Here is a 22,490-nt window from a genome sequence, read left to right on the forward strand (position 1 = left end):
ATTTTAGTGTTTTCTTCCCCCTTTAAATATTTTTCCTCGCTTATCTCACCTCATCTAGTTTGGTCTGCTGGCAAGGAAATGAAAAGGTAAAGCCTAGAGGCAGCTTCTTCTCTTTGATGCCCAATTTTTCAAGGAAATCGGCCAAGGATTCTGCTATATGATCGAAGAGCTGGAGAAAAAAAAAGAAAAGACAGGATTCATTTTAAGACTGATTTAAATGCCAAAATGTATAAATATAGCCCACTATGTTCAATAGCAAACTAGGTGGACCAAGTCTATGTACAAGAACCAAGTGCAAGTTAGTCCAAAGGTGTCGATATTTTCATCTTTTAAGTATGACATTTCTTGGAGACTAGCTACAATCATAAGCACGGTATGACTGTTTTGAAATAAAAAGCTTTTTGAATTTAACTAAAGTGGAAACAAGCATCAGAGACGCTTTTTAAAGTGAAAAGTTCCTATGTAGAAATCCACTGGGGGACATACAATCAATACATTGTGCAGTCTCCCCGGGACGTAGATTCCATATTGAAATTACAAAGCCATATTGCCATGGGATGTGAGGAACCAGGTGCAACTCATCATCATCTGCCAGCTGGGTTCCAAATGTACCTTCCACCTCCTGGTCATGCACTCTTATAAAGGACTCTTGTGGCCAAATTGCAATGATTGAAGTTCAAACAGTGAACACATACACTAGCCAAACTAACACGTAGAAGCAAGGGTGAAGTATGAGGGAAGAAATTTGTTTGGTATTATGTTTCAGTTCCCAGCCACCTAAGAGGCACTTTCTTGTATTTTTATTCAGCACAACGTTTTATTTATTTAGTATTAGCTTTTTTTTCTTTCAGTGTATACGATTTTTTTTTTTTTTTTTTTGCCAGTGTATACGATTATTATGATATAGTTTTGTATATAAGTATATAAGTATATAAGTTTTGTTGTAGTATCTCAAACTGCTTTAAATTGTTTACTAAACCAGTAATATGCAACTGACTGCATTATTTTATGGAACCAAGCTTATTTGTAGGAAAAAATATAAGATATAAAACAAACGGATACATCTGTTTTATATTTAGGATTTAATTATATGAAATGTGTTTAATTGTCTAACAAGTGTAGAAGAAAAAATATGCATTACATGTTTTAAAATAGTAACATCATGCACATTCATTTGGCCTTTGCTGAAACTGGTCATTTCAGGCAGACAGATGGTGTGTTTTTACATACAGGCCCAGAGATAAAAACAGATCGCTTGTGCGTTGTGGGTAATTGGCTAAATGCTTATGTGCAGATACAGTGGGTCTCATTTACTTTGTTCTTAGATGTTAAAAACTTTCAGGTGCATATGCACAATAAATGTTCTTACTCTTACTCTAATGTTAATGAAAGCTGACTACATACTGTAAATTAGTCCTAGGCCTCTAGACTATATGTGTGGTTGGCCGATTGTTATTTACATGACATTAATGCATTGGGCAAATGTTTTTATCTAAAGCGAATTACATTGCATTCAAGATACACATTCACGTTTTTATCATTTCCTGTTTTCCATGGGAATTAAACCCATGACACTTGCATTGCTAGTGCCATGCTCTGCTGTTTGAGCTTCAGAAAAGTTATGTAGAACCCTTACCAGAACATGTATATGATAAAAACGTACGTCAGAATAGTGTTGTCACGATACCAAAATTATGACTTCGATACGATACCAGACTAAAATATCGATATATCGATACTAAATCGATACCACAGTAAAAAAAAAAAAAAAAAAAAAGATAAGATAAGATAAGATGCTTAATATGACAACAGAACTTGTTATTATTCATTGTTATTTTTTACAAAAAATTCATGTGGCCAGCATGTTCCTTAGGGTTGGGCATCGTTTTGATTTGAACAATTATTGATCAATTACTATTAAAATTATCTCACAAATTTTTGCTATCTCAATGTATTTTTTACAATGGGGTAATTGTGTTGCAATAGCTTACACACAGCACAAGAAAGCTTGATTTCAAACGGTAAATTGAATTTAAAAAGACGACTAAACAGTAATAAAATAAGAACAAATAAACATATTACAAACAATAGCACAAATAAATGCAATAGAATAGAAGATACAAATTAAATAGACTGCTTTATTTTTTCAGGTAGGTCTAACATTCAGATAAGTAACTGAATAAAAAAAATGCATAGTAATTACATTTAAAACAACATTTGATAATGTTCTTTGTAAAAAAATTCAATAGCGTATAGATGAAACTATTAAAGTTACACAAGTTGATCAGTGAAGAGCAGTTGATCGTTTGTCTTTTTGTAGTTTGAATAACAAATGACTGCGGTCCCTTTAAGACTAACGGACGCATGGCTATGTGTGTGTGCGCTTCAGATGTGAGCACGAAATCTGCGGGGATTAGTAGAATTAATTTATGTGCAATCCCGCGCGAAATTCAGACCGATCACAAACTAACACTAACACACTGTCATGAGGAAAAAGTCCAGCAGAACGTGCGTTCGCCGTGCTCAGAGGTTAACCGGGCTGAGTGAGAATATGCTGGTGTGTGTCAACCCGCTGACGGTCAGAGAGGAGAGCGCAGCTGATATCTATACTGTAAAAACTGAGAATCGTATCGTTTCAGATATTCCAGTATCGATACATATCGAAATATGGATATTTTTGACAACACTACGTCAGAACTGAACCGACGAATTGGGATCCCAATTCGTCGGTTCAGTTCTGACGTACGTCGAACGTGACCGACTGAAAGGGAACCATAGTTGTTACTGTAGAACAGGGATAGTTCACCCAAAAGAAATTTGTTAGTTTTGGTAACCATCGACTTTTACTGTCAAAATTTTGTCTACTCTTAAAATCTCTTATGTTCCATGGAGATATAAAGTTGTATAGGTTTGGAAAAAATAAGGGTCTGTAAATTACAGAATTAAAATTTTTAGGTGATTTATCCATTTAAATGTATCCACCCAATTACGACTCAAGATAAGAACTACCTTCATAAGAATTTTCACAGACAGGTTTTTAAACATGAATATGTGCTTAGCAAAGCTAGACCCAGAGTAAGAAAGACTCAAAAACAGAAGACAAGCAACAGCAAGAATAAAACTTGCTTGAAAAAGAAGCTTGCGTTCTGCGAGTGAACAGAGCCTCGTGGTTCCATCCCAAAGGGGCATGAAATCGCTCTCACGGTCATTTTCCTGGACCGTTGCCATCTGGTGGAATGACCTGCCGATCTCAATTCGTGCTGCTGAGTCTGTAGCCATTTTCAAAAAACATCTTAAGACTCATCTTTTCCAAATGCACACAATAAAGACTAGCACTTAACTATCCAGTTAAATGTTCTGTTTGTTTGTCTCAACAAAAAAAAAAAGTTTGTGTACTGTGCTCGATTAACTGAGAATTCTCACAGCTCTTGCAGGTTGTTGGCCTTGTTTGTTTTGTTGCTTCTATTGCTCTCCCCTTTTTGTAAGTCGCTTTGGATAAAAGCGTCTGCTAAATGACTAAAACAGGCTTGCGTTCACACTCCTCACCTCAGTGCCACTGCCTCTCATGATGTTCTCGGGAATGGCATAGATCTGGTTCTCCATCTCCACCTTCTGCTTCCCATTAGTGGACACCCTGACAAGCAAAACCCGGAAATTGGTTCCTCCCAAGTCCAGGGCAAGAAAGTCACCCGTTTCTACAAACAAATTGAATGTAAATTTTGAACAGATTTCAAGAATACAGACAACATTACAAGAACAAAGCAGTCATGTTTTGAGAATATTTTTCATTAATATTTTACAAATAGTCCAAGTTTTGACAATGTCAAAAGATCAAAACAAAGTATTTTTTGAATAAAGGGTTACACTGTATTTTATAGTAATATTTTTACAGTGTATTTGCACAAATAGGTACTGAGTAATAAACAAATTAACAAATTATAGTAGTTTATACAATGCAAGTGATCATAGACATACATACACGTATAGTGGATAGAAAAACAAAACAATAACAAAGAGAGGAAAACCACATATCCACGTATAGATGTATTGGGGCGGCAGTGGCTCAGTGGTTCATGTAGGTTGTCTACAAACCAAAAGGTTGGTGGTTCAATCCCCGGTTCCACCTGACCAAGTGTCGAAGTGTCCATGAGCAAGACACCTAACCCCAGCTGCTCCCGACGAGCTGGATGGCGCCTTACATGGCTGACATCGCCGTCGGTGTGTGAATGGGTGAATGTGAGGCAATATGTAAAGCGCTTTGGATGGCCATAGGGTCTGTTAAAAGCGCTATATAAATGCAGTCCATGTATACAAGGACAATTTGAGATGCTCATAGTAATAGTAATACATTTATACTTGAGTTAGTATTCATAACAAACAATGATAACAGATAACAGTAACAGTAGTAACAGTAATGGTGATAGTAGTGATAGATAAAAGTATCAGTAGTAGTGACAGTAATAATTGTAATAGTAGTATTGATTGTAGCTAATAGTAATAATAGTAGTGATAGTAGCTAATAGTAATAGGAGTAGTGATAGCTAGTAGTGATAGCATTAGCTATAATACACATGACAATAATAATAATAACAGTAATAATAATAATAGATGTAATGTTAGCATTAGTAATTCAAAGTAATATAAATCATGATAGTGATGAACCGATTAGACCAGGCAATCCAGTTATTGTGGAGGGACACTATGGTCTAGGTCTGGAAGCCGCTCTAGCGCTGCCAGTGAGCACCACCAACAGACCCCCCTGGACACAGACACCTCCATCTGATCCACCCGGGACCCTCCCTGCCGCCAGCGACACACAACTCAAATGAACCTCTGTGCTCCCTTGAGTCCTTCTTCATAAAATACACTGGGGCACCATAACAGGCACCTCCAAACCAGGCTCCCCTAGTCTGGATGTGGCCTGATATAACAAAAACAAAAAAAATTGTAATCTGTAGTATGGACCTTGGTGTGCACCGGTTAGCTCCCCAGCCAGAGACACCACATTCAGCCCAGTTATTGACAATAAAAAAAATGATTTACATGAGAGGAGTGATTTGGAGGTTGAGGTGGCAAAAGGGAGAGGACCCTAGCCAACCACCGAGTCTGTAATGATGAACCTGCCAGCAGGACATGTCAGCTGCGCCCACCAACAGCACCAGAACAGCAGCCCAAATACATACATTTATATTTTAAAAATTCAAGAAGGCTACCCAAAATGTATACATAATGTCTTCTTAAATGTGATTCATGATAGAAGTGATGAATATCCATATTCCTACTACCACCATCACCAACAACAAAAAGTAGTTTTAATATGCAGCTTTACATGTATAGATAATCATTTAAAAGTGCACTATGCAACTTTCCGTCCACTGGAGGGCTATTCAAAACAAATGCGTAGTTTGATGACGCCAAGTTTGAACGCAGTCTCTTGGGACATGTGCCCTGCGTCCCAATTCGCATACTATCCATCCTAAATAGTATTCGAAAATAGAATTAGTATGTCCCAAATCGTAGTATGTTGAAAAGAGTATTCCAAAGATGGTTTACTATTTCCGGTCCGAATTCATAGTATGGATCGATGGGCACTCTAACGGCTGATATTGCCCACAACCCATTGCGAGTTGGACGAGGATTCGATTAGAACTACAAACAAAGACAAAAAGCGTTAAAAAACTACAATAACCGGCAGTTAAACGGTGACGGGATGCACGTAACTAAGCGACAGAGTCCTTTAAAGATGGCGAAGTAGTCTGTCCCAAAGCTTGCATACTTTTCTGCTACACACTCAAAAGTATATACCTTTTCTTCACAAAAAGAGTACATACTTTTAGGACGTAGTATAAGTAGGCGAATTGGGACGCAGCAGTGGTCTTCACTTTACAGCCGGTGGAAAATAGGACTGGGGCAGAAATCATGTTCATAGATGCGGTTATTAAATCATAGGTAGTTAAATCATCTTCTATTGCTTTCAGTAGTGTGATTAAATTGACATTGAACAAGTCAGAGAGGTTCTGGGATATGTTTATTCCTAAGTATGTAATATTATTAATTTTGAACGGTGTGTTCCGTATACTCCTGTCTTGTGTTTGTATATTCAGTGGTAAAATTGTTGATTTGGAGTATGGAGTTATGGAGTATTTGGAGTTTATGGAGTAGTCTGATATGGCAGAATATTCGTTGATGAGTTTAATTATTTCTTTAAGTGATGTTTCAGGATTTTGTACAAATAATAGGATGTCGTCTGCAAACAGTGAAATTTTATGATTAGTTTTACCTGTTTTTGAGCATCTAAGACTCGACTTAAATTACGGCCATTTGCGTTGGCTTGCTTTACTAATTTGCAGCGATGCGTGATCAGGTAGCACCATCTATCTGACTACAACATAACACGCTCTCAAACATGTTTATTTTTTAACCACACGTGATTTAAACAACCAGATAGATTTACACTTTTCCGGTTTTGTCCGAAATGCTTTCAGACCATTTTCTGAATTGGTTTGTTTGAGTAATCGGAATTAAATACGTCTCGAAAGAATCAATGAAGGCATTAAGGCCTACTCCTGGTCATTTCGCTATCAGATCTGGTCAGAGAAAATGAATGAAGGAACCCGCTGTAAAAAGGCCATAACTCTAGCAGCTGCTGAAGAAACGCGCACTGCTCCTGGACTCTGTGTGTGAGCCATGTCTTGACAGTCAAGTAAGTTAATCTATTATGGTCTCATTTTGTTTCCAGCAGCACAGCACATCTCATTGTTTCTTTTAATTAATAAAATAAATATAAAACGAAGGAGAAGCCTAAAAAAGGCCCGAAGCCCGGCCCGCGTTTAGGTATGACGTGAAAATTGTCCCGAAGCCTGGCCCTATAGGGGCGTAGAAAAGTCGGGTCCCATCGGGCTCGGGCATAAATGCAGGGCTCTAGTGTGAATCTAGGTTCTGTTGTTGAGCTGTTCTGTATTCTGCTGTTTGCACAATAAAATAAACACATGAAAAAAGTCTTTTTAACGGGTCACAGACACTCATCAATTGTATTTTTATGTGAAGCCAATTCAATATTATAATCTTACCAGTTAACGGTTAATAATCGATTAATGAGCATCGGTTGACGGTCGAGAGTTAACTCACGATTAATGACAATTTAAATCACACATTTTTAGCAATTGTAAATGTATCTTAAATTTAGTTTAAATTAAGTTTTTTAACTCTAATCAACATGGGTATGGACAAATATGCTTGCTTTATGCAAATGTAGATTTATTATTAGTGAAACCATACTTATTCAATAATAATCAATACAGCATGAAGACTAGACGTATCAAAAGTCATAGATGTTTATCTAAGAAATTGTTCATGTCTCTTAAGCCTAAACTTAAAAATTAAGAGTAAGTAGTGATTTCTCTCATTTTAAGAATATAAAGGGAGTTTTTACACTGGCAGTTTAATATAGAGCAGGGCACAGTTCGTATGAAGAATTGGTCATGTGTACCAGTGAGCGCACCAGAACCACACCATACCCGGAGGAGGTCCATATTACACGAGTAGGAATATAGTGCGGCCCCTTTAAGAGATCCGCAGAACTGCCAGTATCTTGTTCAGAGAGTGCTTGTTCAGGAAAGTATGAACGTATGAAATTGAAAAGTAACATGAAAGTAACCAGAGAATGTGCTCAGTGAAAAAACGCACTTTTCTTTCTGGAGTCTAATAAAAGTTATATGGTAGCTTATAGGCAGTAACTGCACTTTTGGTTTAGAATATTAATGTTAATGTCAACCCTTTTCTTTCCCTATTAATGTTTGCTGCTGCATCCTTTGCGTCTGACTGCTCTCACTTTCTCCAACTACGGGTATATTTTTATATACATACATACATACATACATACATACATACATACATACATACATACATACATACATACATACATACATACATACATACATACATACATACATACATACATACATACATACATACATACATACATACATACATACATACATACATACATACATACATATATATATATATATATATATAAAAATATACACACACACACACTCCTCCTGTTGTTGATTAAATTAATTAGCTTAGGATGCTCCACGTGTGTTTAATTGGGTTTAATTATCTGGATGTGCTTCACTTGGACTTAATTAGGTTACATTACCTGACATGCTCCATTGTTTAGTTGGGGTTTAATTATCTGGGCGTGCTCCTTCTGAAATGAGTTAATAAAACTTCACATAGACCAGCATATGAATCTATGGTGTTTGAACAATGGTAACATACTTAATGCTAGAATTCATGCTGGGAGCCCTGAGTTTTATACTGTGGTGGCTTAGTAGGGTTGGAGCTAAATTCTACAGGACATCAACTCTCAAGGACCGAACTTAAAAAGTACAGAATTGTACCTTTTAAAGTACAAGTGGCCATCACTAGGGTACCCTACCCTTAAGAGTAATATTTTGTACCTCTATGTACTTTTAAGGTACACTTTTGTACTTTTTTGAGAGAGAAATTGAAGGAATTTCACATTTTTGAAAGCTCACAGTAATTTGAATTTTCAGCACTTTTTATTTCCAAAGACGAAGGGAAATGGGGATTTCTCACAATATAACCTCTTCTGAACTAGTCGCTGCATGCTTTTCTATGCTTAAAACACCTAAAAAGGTCTTTCAGAAATAATTTATTGAACTCTAAATGTAAAGTCAGGACGATGTCTGCCAGCTCAGGCGTGACCTTTTGCCTTAATGTACAACATCACTATTACGTCAGGCTTTATGCACCCGACACTAAGGTTTCCCTTCAAAATGAAACGATAAACATAGTCTTTGCAATCAAAATGTTATGCAAGAAGGAAGTTGTTTAAATCCATGTCAACAAGAAAAGTATCTCTTCAAGAGAAAGCAAAAGGTGTTGCAAACAGGAACCACTGAATCATGACATGAGAGTCCCTGAATAAGGAGGGATGGCAAACATCCATTTGGACACAAATCCACCTTGATCTCACAGATCAGTATCGTTCCCTTGGCAACATTTCCCAGCACCCTTTTGTGGCTCGCACCCACGACTACTTTTCTGTGTGCAGGCATTCTTTCTATGAACCTGACAACAGTTATTCTTTTCACACGCCACTTGAGACATTGTCTCATCCCACGTGCACAGTCAAACACTCTCAGATGCCAGTGACAGCATTGGGTTGGTGTCAGTCACTGTGACAGAAACACTCCAACAGTGACCGGCGATAATAACACACCTGGAGATCTGGATCAGTCATTTCTTCATCTCATCTCACAACAAAAGGGAACCACTTCCAGGACATAGCAATGTGTGTTCCACAGGATGCTTGCTATTTGGATCAAGCTAAAGACAACAATATACCTCCACCCATGACTTGACCCACATGGAACCTGATGTCAACAGAGTCCCACAGGATATGGATGCTTTTCATTCACAATATATAAAAAAAATTGTTTGTTTGTTTCCTTTCCTCATTATAACACCCGTAAGACCTCCGTTTATCCTCAGAACACAGTTTAAGATATTTTATATTTAGTCCTAGAGCGTATGCAAGTGTATGCCCACTATACTGTCCATATCCAGAAAGGGAATAAAAATAGGGCTGAACGATATTCGGTTTTAACATCGACATCGCGATGTGCGATAGTGAAGGATAGTAGCCCATGGTGTATTAAGAGAACGGTAGCACACAGTAAACACAAGTTGGTTGCTGGAGTGACATGCACGTTCCTCATGCCTGCACAGTGATTGGTTCGCTGTGCCGCTGCTCACCGCTCACGGCCAAACATTCACTGCTAAAATGCATGAAAATTGTTCTTTTTGGACCAAAATGTATTTCCGATGCTTCAAGATATTCTAATGAACTAACTGATGTCACATATGGACTACTTTGATGATGTTTTTATTCCCTTTCTGGATATGGACAGTATAGTGTGCATACACTTGCATACGCTCTAGGACTAAATATAAAATATCTTAAACTGTGTTCTGAAGATGAACGGAGGTCTTACGGGTGTGGAACAACATGGGTGAGCCATTCATGACATCAATTTAATTTTGGGAGGAACTAACCTTTTAAGCCACACTTCCAAAACATAAATGTTATTATATTACATATCACAACATTTTAAGCAAAACATTTCACAAAAAGAAAGTTTGAAATTATAACAATGCAATTTGGTAACAATGAACTTTGCTTTGAATGACACAACTGTTCAAAAGTTCAGAGTCAATAAGATTTTATAGAAAGAAGTTAAAGGCACAGTATGTAAGTTTCACCTTTAGAGGTAACTTGAACGAGGTTGCATCAATGAGTGTGAGTTGTTGTCTTCACAGGCGATGGAAAAGAATCATGTTCAGGAATGAGCTACTGTATTCAAGTTTTATTAACGTCTCTCAGCTTTTATTTTGCTTATGCTTAGCATTGCAGTTGGACGATTCATACTAAATACATTTGAGTGAGTTGAAAGTTATGTTTACTGTGTGCATTCGCTCAGTGGCTGGTATAAGAGACTTATATCTGCACTTATATCTAGATCGATATAAGAATATCATAATAAAAAGGATTACTAAATAACTGTTGCTAAATGAGGTTAAATTAATTTTATATATTTTTATTATAGAGAAAGCTCTCTCTGATCATGCTATGTTAGCCACTAGACAAAACAGTCTCTAGACAAAACAGTCCAAACAGTCTGTTGTCTCTAGGGCATGGTAAACACACTGTGAATCAAGAAAACAAGCAATTGAAACAATAAGACTTACCGTCTTGTGCTGTATAAACATTTTTTTTTTTTTGTGATAAATGTACAGTATATCTAACAGTATATCTATATCTAAATAGTTGCTCACCTGTCTAATAAAATACATACTATATTAAAGTATCTTTAGTGTTTCCATGGTTTCTCCAGAAATCAAGGGTAACGTGGATATGACATCAACAGGCCACATAAGGACATTTATTATCGGAATCATTTGGGTAAGTCAAGAAAATATATAACATTATTCTAGCTATTTGGATATTTTAATCTAAAAATCTTACATATTGTGCCTTTAATATTTTATTCTGAAAGGATGCATTTAATTTAAGATTTTGTTTCGACAAAAATATTAAACTGCAATACTGTTTTCAATATTGAAAATAAGAAATTTGAGCAGCAAATCGACATATAATGTTTTCTAAAGGATCATGTGACACTGAAGACTGGTGTAATGGCTGTTAAAAATGTAATATATTTTTAAAATAGAAAACAGTTATTTTACATTGAAAAAATATTTCACAATATAACCATTTTACTGAATTACTGAAAAAAATGCAACCTTGGTGATCAAAAGAAAAAAATATTTAAAATATTTAAAACATCTCTAATATTTTGAAAGGTAGTGTAAACCTGTGGTTACTCTGCTGAGAGACCTATGTGAACTTGAGGAGAACAGACTTCATTAAAATAAAAATGACCTTGAGGTCAGTTAGTTAAAAATAAAAATAAAGTAAAAAAAACTCTTGCATTACATGTTTGTTTGGCTTCATATTTTTCCTTTTCAAATGCATTGATATTCAATGTATTCAGCTGAACTGAGCTGAATTGGGGCACTTTTTGAAAATCGGACTAAAAGTGGCCTATTTTACCTGAATTCATACTACATTTCTAAGTGCATTTTAAGTGTCCTTAATGACACGTTTTGGGATTGCAAAAAGCTAAACTTAAATGTCTATCTGTACATGTCAAAATGATATTGTCATCACCTGTGCCGTCAGGTGTGGAGCGGACGAATGTGGGGAGCATCTTGACGGCTGCCGTTGGGTTAGTGTCTCTGCCTAGTCCTTTATCCATCTCCTTCCTGAAGCGCCTGGAGACATCCATCAGGTTCTCATCGGACAGTCGCATGTGATACAGATATTTATCCACCTGAGAAAACCAAATGAAAGGTGAAAATTCACTACATTCTCATATTTTCCTTATAAAGGAATATATATTCCTTTAATATATATATACCCCACATATATATATATATATACCCCACATATATATATATATATATATATTAAAATATTTAATTAAATACATAATTTGCTTCTATGGTTTACTCATAATTATACTATTTTTATTGTTAGTTAAAAAAATTACATAACTATCACTAATACATTGATTGATTGATTGATTGATTGATTGATTCTCACACAAATTATACTACAGATTATACTTATACTACATGACATGAGGTATGATCACAATGGCAAACTACTGTACTATACAGCATGACATAAACTCTCCATATTCTGCAAGCATGGAATAAGAATAACTAGAGCGCCCTGACATACGCAACAAACTGCGATGCGCTGTGTATTCTGGCACCTTTCTATCAGAACCAGCATTAACTTCTTGAGCAATTTGAGCTACAGTAGCTCGTCTGTTTGATCGGATCACATAGGCCAGCCTTCACTCCCAACGTGCATCAATAAGCCCTGGCCACCCATGACCCAGTCGCTGGTTCACCACTGTTCCTTCCTTGGAGCACTTTTGATAGATACTGACCACTGCAGACCATGAACACCAAACGAGAGCTGCAGTTTTGGAGACGCTCTGACCCTGTCGTCTAGCCATCACAATTTGTTGGCCCTCGTCAAACTAAAATCCTTAAGTTTGCCCAATTTTTTCCTGCTTCTAACACATCAATTTTTATTAGACAAACATTGACAAAATGTCCACTTGCTGCCTTATATATCCCACCCACTAACAGGTGCCATGATGAGATAAGCTTTGCGTCGGGGTCCTGATCACTCTTTCGGGGTTTATTCTGCGATAACAACCGGCTGGGTGTACATTAACCCGCTGTAATACGGTTTGTAGATGGGAAGGAAGGAGGCGGGAACCGGCGAACGTTTCAAACATTTATTAACTCAAAATAAATAAACAAAACGAAAGTAAAACCGCGGACAGCCCCTCACGGACGACTGCCCGCAAACACACACAAAATAAAACGTGGGCAGCCCCTCACGGACGACTGCCCACAAACACATAAACAAAACATAACATAAAATTCCAGGCCTGGTCCTCTCTCCTCTTCCGCTGCCATGTTCCTCCTTTTATGCTCCCGTCACATGGCCGCGAGACGAGACCGGTGTGCCACGCAGCTGGCACTCGTTGACATTAATCACCGGCCCGCTCTCGCGGGCCCTCGCCCCGCTGCTTGCCACACCACACCCGCTTATTGCACGGCTACTAGTCTCAAATAAATAATTATTAGACACAAAATATTGTCTCGAGATTAAATATTTTATTAGCTCTTACGCAAAGCTTCCGCGAAGGAAAACAGTTCCAACCTGCTTTAAGCCTTTATCTAATGCTGAAGATTTGCCTTATGCCCTTGCTAAATGTTGAAAATGAATGCTGAAAGGGTTAGTTCACCCAAAAATGAAACCAAGCCTATGATTTACTCACCCTCAATTTATCATAGGTGTATATGACATTCTTCTTTCAGACAAATACAATCGGAGTTATATTTAAAAAGTCCAGGCTAACGTTAATCCAAGCAGTAGTTGTAGTTGTGTTTGAAGTCCTTAAAAAATGCAGCTGTCCGTCAAATAACGTGCTCCACACAACGATGGGTTAATAGAGCCTTCTGATTCGAATCGATGCGTTTGTGTAAGAAAAATATCTATTGTATCAGTAGAAACCTTGGAGTATATTCAAATGATTGTGCTTTCCCCCCTCATATCCCCCTGAGACGAGAGATTTATGCATTTTATTTCTGGAAAAATTCCTCCTATGATGCAAATTGACGATATTTGCATCATAGGAGGAATGTTTGGCCAGAGGCTAAAGACTACAGCCAGCAGAGGGAGCCATTTCCGCATGTTTTGAACCCGCGCATGGGGGATGGAGAGATCACACTCACAGCTCAGCTCGCAGCTCCAGGCACTCATTTAAACGGAGCTATGGTGAGCAATGCAAGTCTTTTAAATTCTCAGCTTGCAAAGGCATAAACTGAAACGCGCCAAACGGAACTCGCGTTGTGAACTCACGTCTCAATTACCTCAGCACTCATCACTCCTGCAGTTAGTGCTCAGTGCTGTTATACTCGCGCGGTGAATCACTCATTATATTGAACAGACACGTTCAGTTTTTAATTGTAGTGTCTGTTCTCTAACTCAGTCACAGTAATCCAGTTAGTGGCTTTGGGAATGGCCTCATAGGGCAGCAAAGCATTCTGGGAATTGTAGTCTTTCATCCCCATGGGACAAAAATACATTTTCTGTCTTTTCTCAGTCTAGAAGGCAACAAATTCAAAAATAATTTCACATTTCTACTGCATTGATGACCCAGTTTAAATACAGATTCATCTTCCCAGCACTGAAGTACCCCTTTAAAGTCTTCAATTGTAACCTACGGCTGTTTAAGCCACAAGATGGCGCCAGCGTTAAGCATAGAAGTAGTACCGGTCAAGATAACTCGTATTACCCGTATGAGCAGTTGTTATCTATTACATACCGCTGGAATGCGCGATTGACCAATCAGAATCAAGTATTTCACAGAGCCATGTAATAATCAGCGTTATTCACCTCACCTGTCAGTGGTCATAATGTTATGTCTGATCTGTTGATCTGTGTGTATGTGTGTATATATATATATATATATATATATATATATATATATATATATATATATATATATATATATATATATATATATATATATATATATATATATATATATATATACACACATTTATACACACATACACACACAAGACTGCTTTAGGACTTTAGATCTGACACTGCCAATCACAAAGGCCAGCTTTTCTTTGAAGGCCAATAGTAACCTGAGACCATCAGCTAATTCGTACAGCCCTGATACCAGCTTGAGAATCTTTTACAAGAAAGGGAAGCTGGAATGTCCTGTACTAGATTTCACTCAAAGGTCAGATGTTGACTTCATAAGAGAAGGTTTCGAAAGCTATTATATTAGATGAAGAAAGAGCATCTTTTAGGCAACATTCTTCTTAGTTCTCAGCAGCATGTTTAATGATTCAGAATGGAAGTAGTTTTTTTTTTACTATTCTAGCTCAATAATGTTTCGATTCTATGTTCTGAATTCACCCTGGTGAACAGCATGAACAGAGCACATATACTGAGGCACAGCACAACTTATTCCATAAGACTGTTTCTAAAATATGACATTTGACACAGGGGGACAAAATCAGTCACGAGATCACATATACACAGTAAACAAAACAACTTATTTTTCCCTAGAGGGTTTAATGGAGCTAAAGGTTCCCATAAAAAAAACATGTGTCTGATACTTAAGAGCATGAATATCAAAAATATATTTACACTGCCATTCAAAAGCAAATCTAATATGATGATTTGCTGTTCATGAAACATTTATCATTATTATCAAGGTTTAAAACAGCCGTGTAAAAAAGAAATGCAGGGTTCTTTGATGAATAGAAAGTTCAAAAGAACAGTTTTTATCTGAAATGGAAAGCTTTTGCAACATTGTACTACCGTTAAAATGTTTGAGTCAGTAAGAATGTATTTATTTATTGGTTTATTTGTTTATTTATTTATGGAAAGACTTGAAGAAATGAACATATATATATATACATATAGTCACACACATAGTCGTATAGTATCTGCATTGTGGAGTAAAACTTGTCTCAAGGTCCTGTCCTGTCCTTTCTGTAACAGTACACAGTGCTATGATAAGTATATAATTATCACGCTAAGACAGAGATAGATGCCATTCTGGTTTAAACTTAAAGACCAAACATAGCATTGCCGTTGGTGTGTTTGATTTAGATCTGTGAATCAACTCTTAACTGTCTCCTTCTACAACAAACAAAAAAAAAAGCTATTTTAATTCAGTGAAACCCATATCCTGATAATTAATTTAGTAATATGTGATGATATAAATGATATTAATTTACAATGAATAATATTTATTTATCTTTACAACACTGTAAAAAAAAAATCAGGTCTCTAAATGAAAATTATCTCGTGACTAATTAAATTTTTAAATTAATCTAATTTTTTTAGTTGACAAAATTGAATTTCTGTGAATTAAATTGTATAAATTCACAGAAATTCAATTTGGCCCACTGAAAAATGTAAATGTGTCACAAGAAAAGAGGCCTGACATGTTTTACAGTGGACGAGTGTTTGGTTTAAATGAGGGTTCCCCTGGAGAAAAAAAAAACTTTTAAAGGATCAATGCAAAAAAAAAAAAAAATACTAAGATATACATGAGATATGATCAGAAGTGGGAGGTTAAAGCTATTGTTGACCATTTTTGTCAGAAAAAAACAGATATTCAAAGAAACCTAGTTAATTCATCCTATTGTAACATAAGAGGTTAAGAACACTAATCAATAGGCCTACAATGTTGAAAAAGTAATTATTTCAATGAATGTATTTTCTGTTTGGGGCTGAACTCAACATCTTTCCAATTACATGCCAATTTCAACACCAACCCCTCGTTTCACCTGCTTTTGTCCCCAACACGTGCAAGGACAAACAGAACTTCAGCGAGGTTCAGAATGGATTGTCATACCAATGGAGAAGAAAAGAGGACCCTTAAGAGGACGGAAACTCTTTTCATTTGCACAAGACGTTTCAGAACTCTTGAACGCAAGACAAGTGTGTAATTATGAGGATATGAAGAAAGTGTGTGTGTGCATTGATCAATCTAAAAAGAATCTGAATCCTGGTGGAATTTTTACCTTCATGTATAATAAGCTCCACAACTACTGCAGACAACATGTTGCTTATGTAAGTCTAAATTGAATGGGCACGTTAGTGTTAGAATAGTCTCAGTGTTAGAATGGGCTCTTATACACATTACTCTCACGCTGGCCTCAAAAAGCAATTAGAAATTTAAAAACCAACTAGTTTTATTTCATTAAACCTTATACACTGTAAAAGAAAATATCCAACTGACAAAAAGTTAGGCTAATGATTATGTTTTAGTTTACTGGACAATTAAATGCAAAAAAAAGTTGTCTTAACCAGTGAAAAGAAGTTGGTTCAACAATTGTTGGACCAACTTAGTATTAATTGTAAATTCGATTTGTAATTGCAAGTTAACAAGCATACAAGTTGCAACAAGTTTACAATGCATTCTGGGTGCATCATTCAAAACTCATCCACGGCTGCCAGCATGCATTGCAGCATGAAGTATGTCACCATTGTTGAGATTCATTGGCTGACTCTTGATGTCTGTGGGAGTAAATCTCAAAGGAGGTCAAAGTGCTTAAAGGGGTACTTCAGCGCTGGGAAGATGAATCTGTTTTTAAACTGGGTAATCTATGTAGTAGAAATGTGAAATTATTTTTGAATTTGGTGCCTTCTAGACTGAGAAAAGACAGAAAATGTATTTTGTCTCATGGGGATGAAAGACTACAATTCCCAGAATGCTTCGCTGCCCTGTGAGGCCATTCCCAAAGGCGCCTACTGGATTACTGTGACTGAGTTGGAGAAGACACTACAATTAAAAACTGAACGTGTCTGTTCAATATAATGAGTGAGTCACCGCGCGAGTATCACAGCACTGAGCACTAACTGCAGGAGTCAGATAAATGAGCTGATGAGCTCTCGTGATGAGAGCTGAGGTAATCGCGACTACACTCGTGGCATACACTCACAACTCAAGTTCAGTCTGGCGCTTTTCAGTTCATGCCTTTGCAAGCTTAACTTTCATAGAAATGAATTTGAGAAGTTAAAAGACTTGCATTGCTCACCATAGCTCTGTTTAAATGAGTGCCTGGAGCTGCGAGCTGAGCTCTGAGTGTGATCTCCATCCCCCATACGCGGGTTCAAAACATGCGGAAATGGCTCCCTCTGCTGGCTGTAGTCTTTAGCCTTTGGGCAAACATTCCTCCTATGATGCAAATATCGTCAATTTGCATCATAGGAGGAATTTTTCCAGAAAAAAAAATCATAAATCTCTTGTCTCAGGGGGATATGAGGGGGGAAAGCACAATCATTTGAATATACTCCAGGGTTTCTACTGATACAAAGCCATATGCTAATCGCTGAAGTAACCCTTTAATGTACAATTGGTTTTAAACCTTATTCAGATTTTCTGATTAAAACCATGCTGGATCTTTTCTACAATCACAATAAAACAAAGTTAATATAGTATATTATAGTTAATAGTATATTGCTCTCATTGAACTCAGTGCATAAACTCTTATTAAACTCTTCAAATCTTCCCTGGTGAAAAAAAATTATACTTTATTGTATTTCAAATATATTCTCTTTTCCGATAGTATATTAGAAATATACTTATAAAAAATGTATCATTTCTAAATATATAACAAATATATTAGCATCATATTTTCACAATACAACTTTTAACACACTTTAAAATAATTGTATTTTCGTATATTTTCTAAAAATATATTTTAGAAAAATATACTTTAAATGAAAGTTCAGTGTACTTTTGTAAAGTAAAGTGTACGTATTTGAACATTAATATATTTTTTGTATATTTTAAACTTATGCTCAAAATTGTCATTGTTAACAATGCACTAAAAGCATATTTTAAAAATAGCCTATATAATAACATTAAGCTGTATATAAAGTTAAAAATGTTTAAGGTTATTTATTCATGCTTAACTGTTCAAGCTTAAGCATGAATAAATAAGTGATAATAAATTTTTTTTATATAAATAAATTATTATATGCACTAAAAGCCCATTTTTAAATATATGCAGTGTATGCTATAAGCCCTACTTTAGTTGTGATTTAAGTGTAAAGTTTAATAAGTTTACACTGACAAAGAAGTATCGTGTTACAATCGTACACACACATCTATATTAAACCAACAGCACACTTAAAATTAGAGGTGGGCAGATCGATACTAATATCGATAATATCGATACCAACGTTGGTATCGGTATTGATCGATACCAACGTGAAAATATCGATACTTAAGTTTCAGTTTCTCTCGTTTTGCGAGCTGGCCGTGTTTGTCAAAATGCTGCTGCTGTCACAGAGCAGAGGAAGCTCTCAAGAGAGTGCTGCTCGTGCTCGACACTGCTCTCCTCCCCCTCTCCTGTTTTGTACCGTCACGTGACTCACCACTAGCGCTACCACCGGCAGTCAGGCGCGCGCGCCGCTCAGCCGCGCATTTTAATTTTCAGCATTATATCGTATTACAAGGAGAATTTGTTGTACATTTTTTATATTTATTGTGAAGTAAAACTTTGTGACTTTGTTTATTTAAGAAAAAATCCTAAAAAAAGAATTGCACTAAAGAGGAGAGACATTTTTTGTTAACATGCTACTTGAAAAGAGAATTTGTTTTTACATTTTTTATATTTGTGAAGTAATCATTTTGTAACTTTGTTTATTTAAATAAAACAAAAGTAACCAAAAGTTGTTTCTGAACAAAAGCTTTTGTAGTACTGATTAATAACCCAAATTGCAAATCACAAAAACAAATTAAAAATCATGAAAATTCATTTAGATTTAGGTTGAAGATGCATCCCCCTAATTATTAAAAAGTATCGATATTGGTATCGGTATCGCCGATACTGGCCCTGTATTTACTTGGTATCGGATCGATACCAAATCTAGCGGTATCGCACACCTCTACTTAAAATACAACGCAAGAAAATATGAGTTAAATAGTTTCTTATCGGAATTCAAATGTCTCATCAATTGGTCTGTGACCAATCAGATTGCGTTGCTCAATGCCTGCCACCAATCAGAGGCAGAGCTGCTGAAGGTACTCGCTGACGCTGACACTGGCTCACTCGCGGGAGGTTTGGAGCCTTGCAGGTGAAGTACAATGTTGCTTTACGTTATTTATTTAATAAAACACTTGAGAGCGGAAAGTACATTGCTCATTCTTTGTACCAGTTTAATTACGTCACATCGCTGCCCGACCTTGATGGTGACGATAAACTGTTTTGGAATAAAATGGCCTAACATTACGCGATCCCGAAAAGAACCGGAAAAAGTTCTGCTGTTTTGAGATAAGTAATATTTAATGTCACTAAACGTAAATAAAAAGTTGAATGAACATGCACCTGACCTTTTCTCGTATATTCTGTAAACAGATTGCGTTCTTCACAAGTGTTTGCTGTCAACTGTCCCTGATGATGTGTAAGCGGTCATCAGACGCAAGTGTACTGAGGAGCTCATCAGAAAATGTAATATAATGTGTAATTTATATTTATGTATAGAGATGGTCAGTGGAATTAGTTCAATGATATGTTTTCCAACATCTTCCAGTGTTAATTTAATGAAAAACATAGTAAGTTCATTTTGTTTAGCTTTGCTGAAACCATGTGAAACCATTTATAAAAACCGTTGGGCTTGTTTAATGAAATGTCTCTTCATTAGTTATGTGTGTTAGATTTGATTTAATTTATTGTAATGTCCTTGAAAACAAATGCATTCAACGTTGTGAAAGTAAGTCAGTAAGTAATTCATTAAAATGTAAGGTAGCACATTAAAATACTGTATTGTGTGACATGTAATTCAAAGTATATTGTACAATGTGTACTTATGTGTAATAACACATTGTATTGTTATTGACTACAAAGTGTATATTTTTAGTCATTTGAATAAGTCAATGTAAATAAAATATATATTATATTCATAGTATATTGCTTGTGTGTTCTGAAGATACTGGTAAATTAATTTGTAATTTACTTAAAACATAAATAAAGTATACTATAACACAAATAAAGTATACCTATAATACAAATAAAGTATACTATACCACAAAGTGTACTTATAATACAAATAAAGTGTACTATAACATAAATAAAGTATACTTATAATACAAATAAAATATACTTATAATACAAATAAAGCACATTTAATATCACTAAGCACGTAATTAGTCACTATACTTAAAGTGTACTAAGTATACTTAAAGTTGTTCCAATTTAGCACACAAAAGTATACTAAATACACTTAAAGTTGTGCTTTAACACAATTTAATTACAACTTAAATATACTTAGTACAAAATTAGTTGTGTCAAAATCATTAACACACTTCAAGTATACTGAAAATGAGTCTGGCCGCAAGTACTTAGCATACTTTTTTTTCACTAGGGTTATTCAGCAGCCAGAGAAACATATCATTAAAAAGTCATCAAACTGCCCAACTAAAGAAAACCCTAATCACCATGATGGTGACAAAGAAAATAAAATAAAAATTCAACACAAAATAAAATAAAAACAATAAAAACTCAGTCAGCTGCACAAAAGATCTTAAACCTTACTCAGTTAATGGAGTTGAGTGACCTACTTTGTGTAAAAGTTGAGTGAACTCAAAAACGCTGTGCATCAAGTTGCCTTACAATTTTAAGTTATGTCAACTTTTCTTTTTGTACAGTGTATCAACTAAACTTTCTTAGCCAGTATTGAATGATTTCTAACGAAATTATAATAAAAGATTATAGATATTGTGATGAGACGCTAATCATGGCAACACCTGGCAATCCCAGGTGACGACCATGACGCAAATCACTCAGAGGGAAATATAATGCTGCGTTACTGTCAACCCTAAAGCTTGGAACATACTCTGCATACTCTTTGTTTTCTTTAGATGGCAATAACAAGCACAAAGTTTGCTCTGGTCAGTACGTTCCATACTTCACGAGAAAAGCAGGTGCCGAACATCTGCGTTTCTCTGCATCAACCACGCCCACTTTAAATTTCTGACCAATCACACAATAGTGGACACCCTCAAGAAAGACGTTCTGCTCAGACGGTCGTCTCAAGAACAAGCTGCAAGAACCAGGGCTACGAGAACAAAATTACGTCATTTTGTTCTCGCAGCCCTGGGAGCAAGAATCTTTTTCTCTGTTCTTGCGGAGTATGTTGTAGCCTTTAACCCGTGTTTTTCCAACCTTCTACCCAGGAAAGTGCACTGGAATGGAATTCAAACCCGTGACTTCCCACCCGTGAAAGCGTACTAGATCAATTTACTCCCATGGTCCACCTTGCTTTGTTTAAATCTAGCAACCACAATTCCTCGCGCTCAGGCAGTTTTGCTTGACTTTGCCTGAAACGCTACAAAGTTGTGAGTCGTGGCTTGAAGTTGTAACTTACGGACTGGAAAACCTGCCTGGAACACAGCATAAGCATAAGAACAGAAGAGGGCAGTATTGAATTATATTTATTTTTCAAGTAATTTTTTTTTTCTAAGTATATGTACTTTATCAGTGTTCTTCTTTGGACGTTTACTTTGTGTACTTCACAACATTCCAAAACATAATATTGTAATTCTTACTGCAATACATTTCATATTGAATATCATTGATTTAATACTTAATTACATTTTTTTTTAAATGTATACTCAAGTAAAAGTAAGTTTTACAAGTAAGAAAGTACTACATATTTATTATTTAATGTAATTAAGTATTAAAGGAACACTCCACTTTTTTTGAAAAAGGCTCATTTTCCAAGTCCCTTAGAGTTAAACTGTTGAGTTTTACCCTTTTTGAAT

The 22,490-nt window shown here is 36.0% G+C and overlaps 1 protein-coding gene across 1 annotated transcript in view; it reads right to left on the reverse strand.

Annotated features, from left to right (window-relative positions):
* The window catches only part of hk2 (hexokinase 2), a 95,203-nt gene that overhangs the window by 67,076 nt on the left and 5,637 nt on the right, over window positions 1-22,490 (reverse strand). The window contains exons 2-4 of the mRNA XM_067439452.1: window positions 11,765-11,927; window positions 3,547-3,695; window positions 50-169 (exon numbers count right to left, since the gene is read on the reverse strand). Coding sequence (XP_067295553.1) covers window positions 50-169; window positions 3,547-3,695; window positions 11,765-11,927 — 432 coding nt within the window. The remainder of the gene's footprint in view (window positions 1-49; window positions 170-3,546; window positions 3,696-11,764; window positions 11,928-22,490) is intronic.

Source organism: Pseudorasbora parva, chromosome 3, assembly GCF_024679245.1.
Source record: "Pseudorasbora parva isolate DD20220531a chromosome 3, ASM2467924v1, whole genome shotgun sequence".
In the NCBI taxonomy this organism is placed as follows: domain Eukaryota; kingdom Metazoa; phylum Chordata; class Actinopteri; order Cypriniformes; family Gobionidae; genus Pseudorasbora; species Pseudorasbora parva.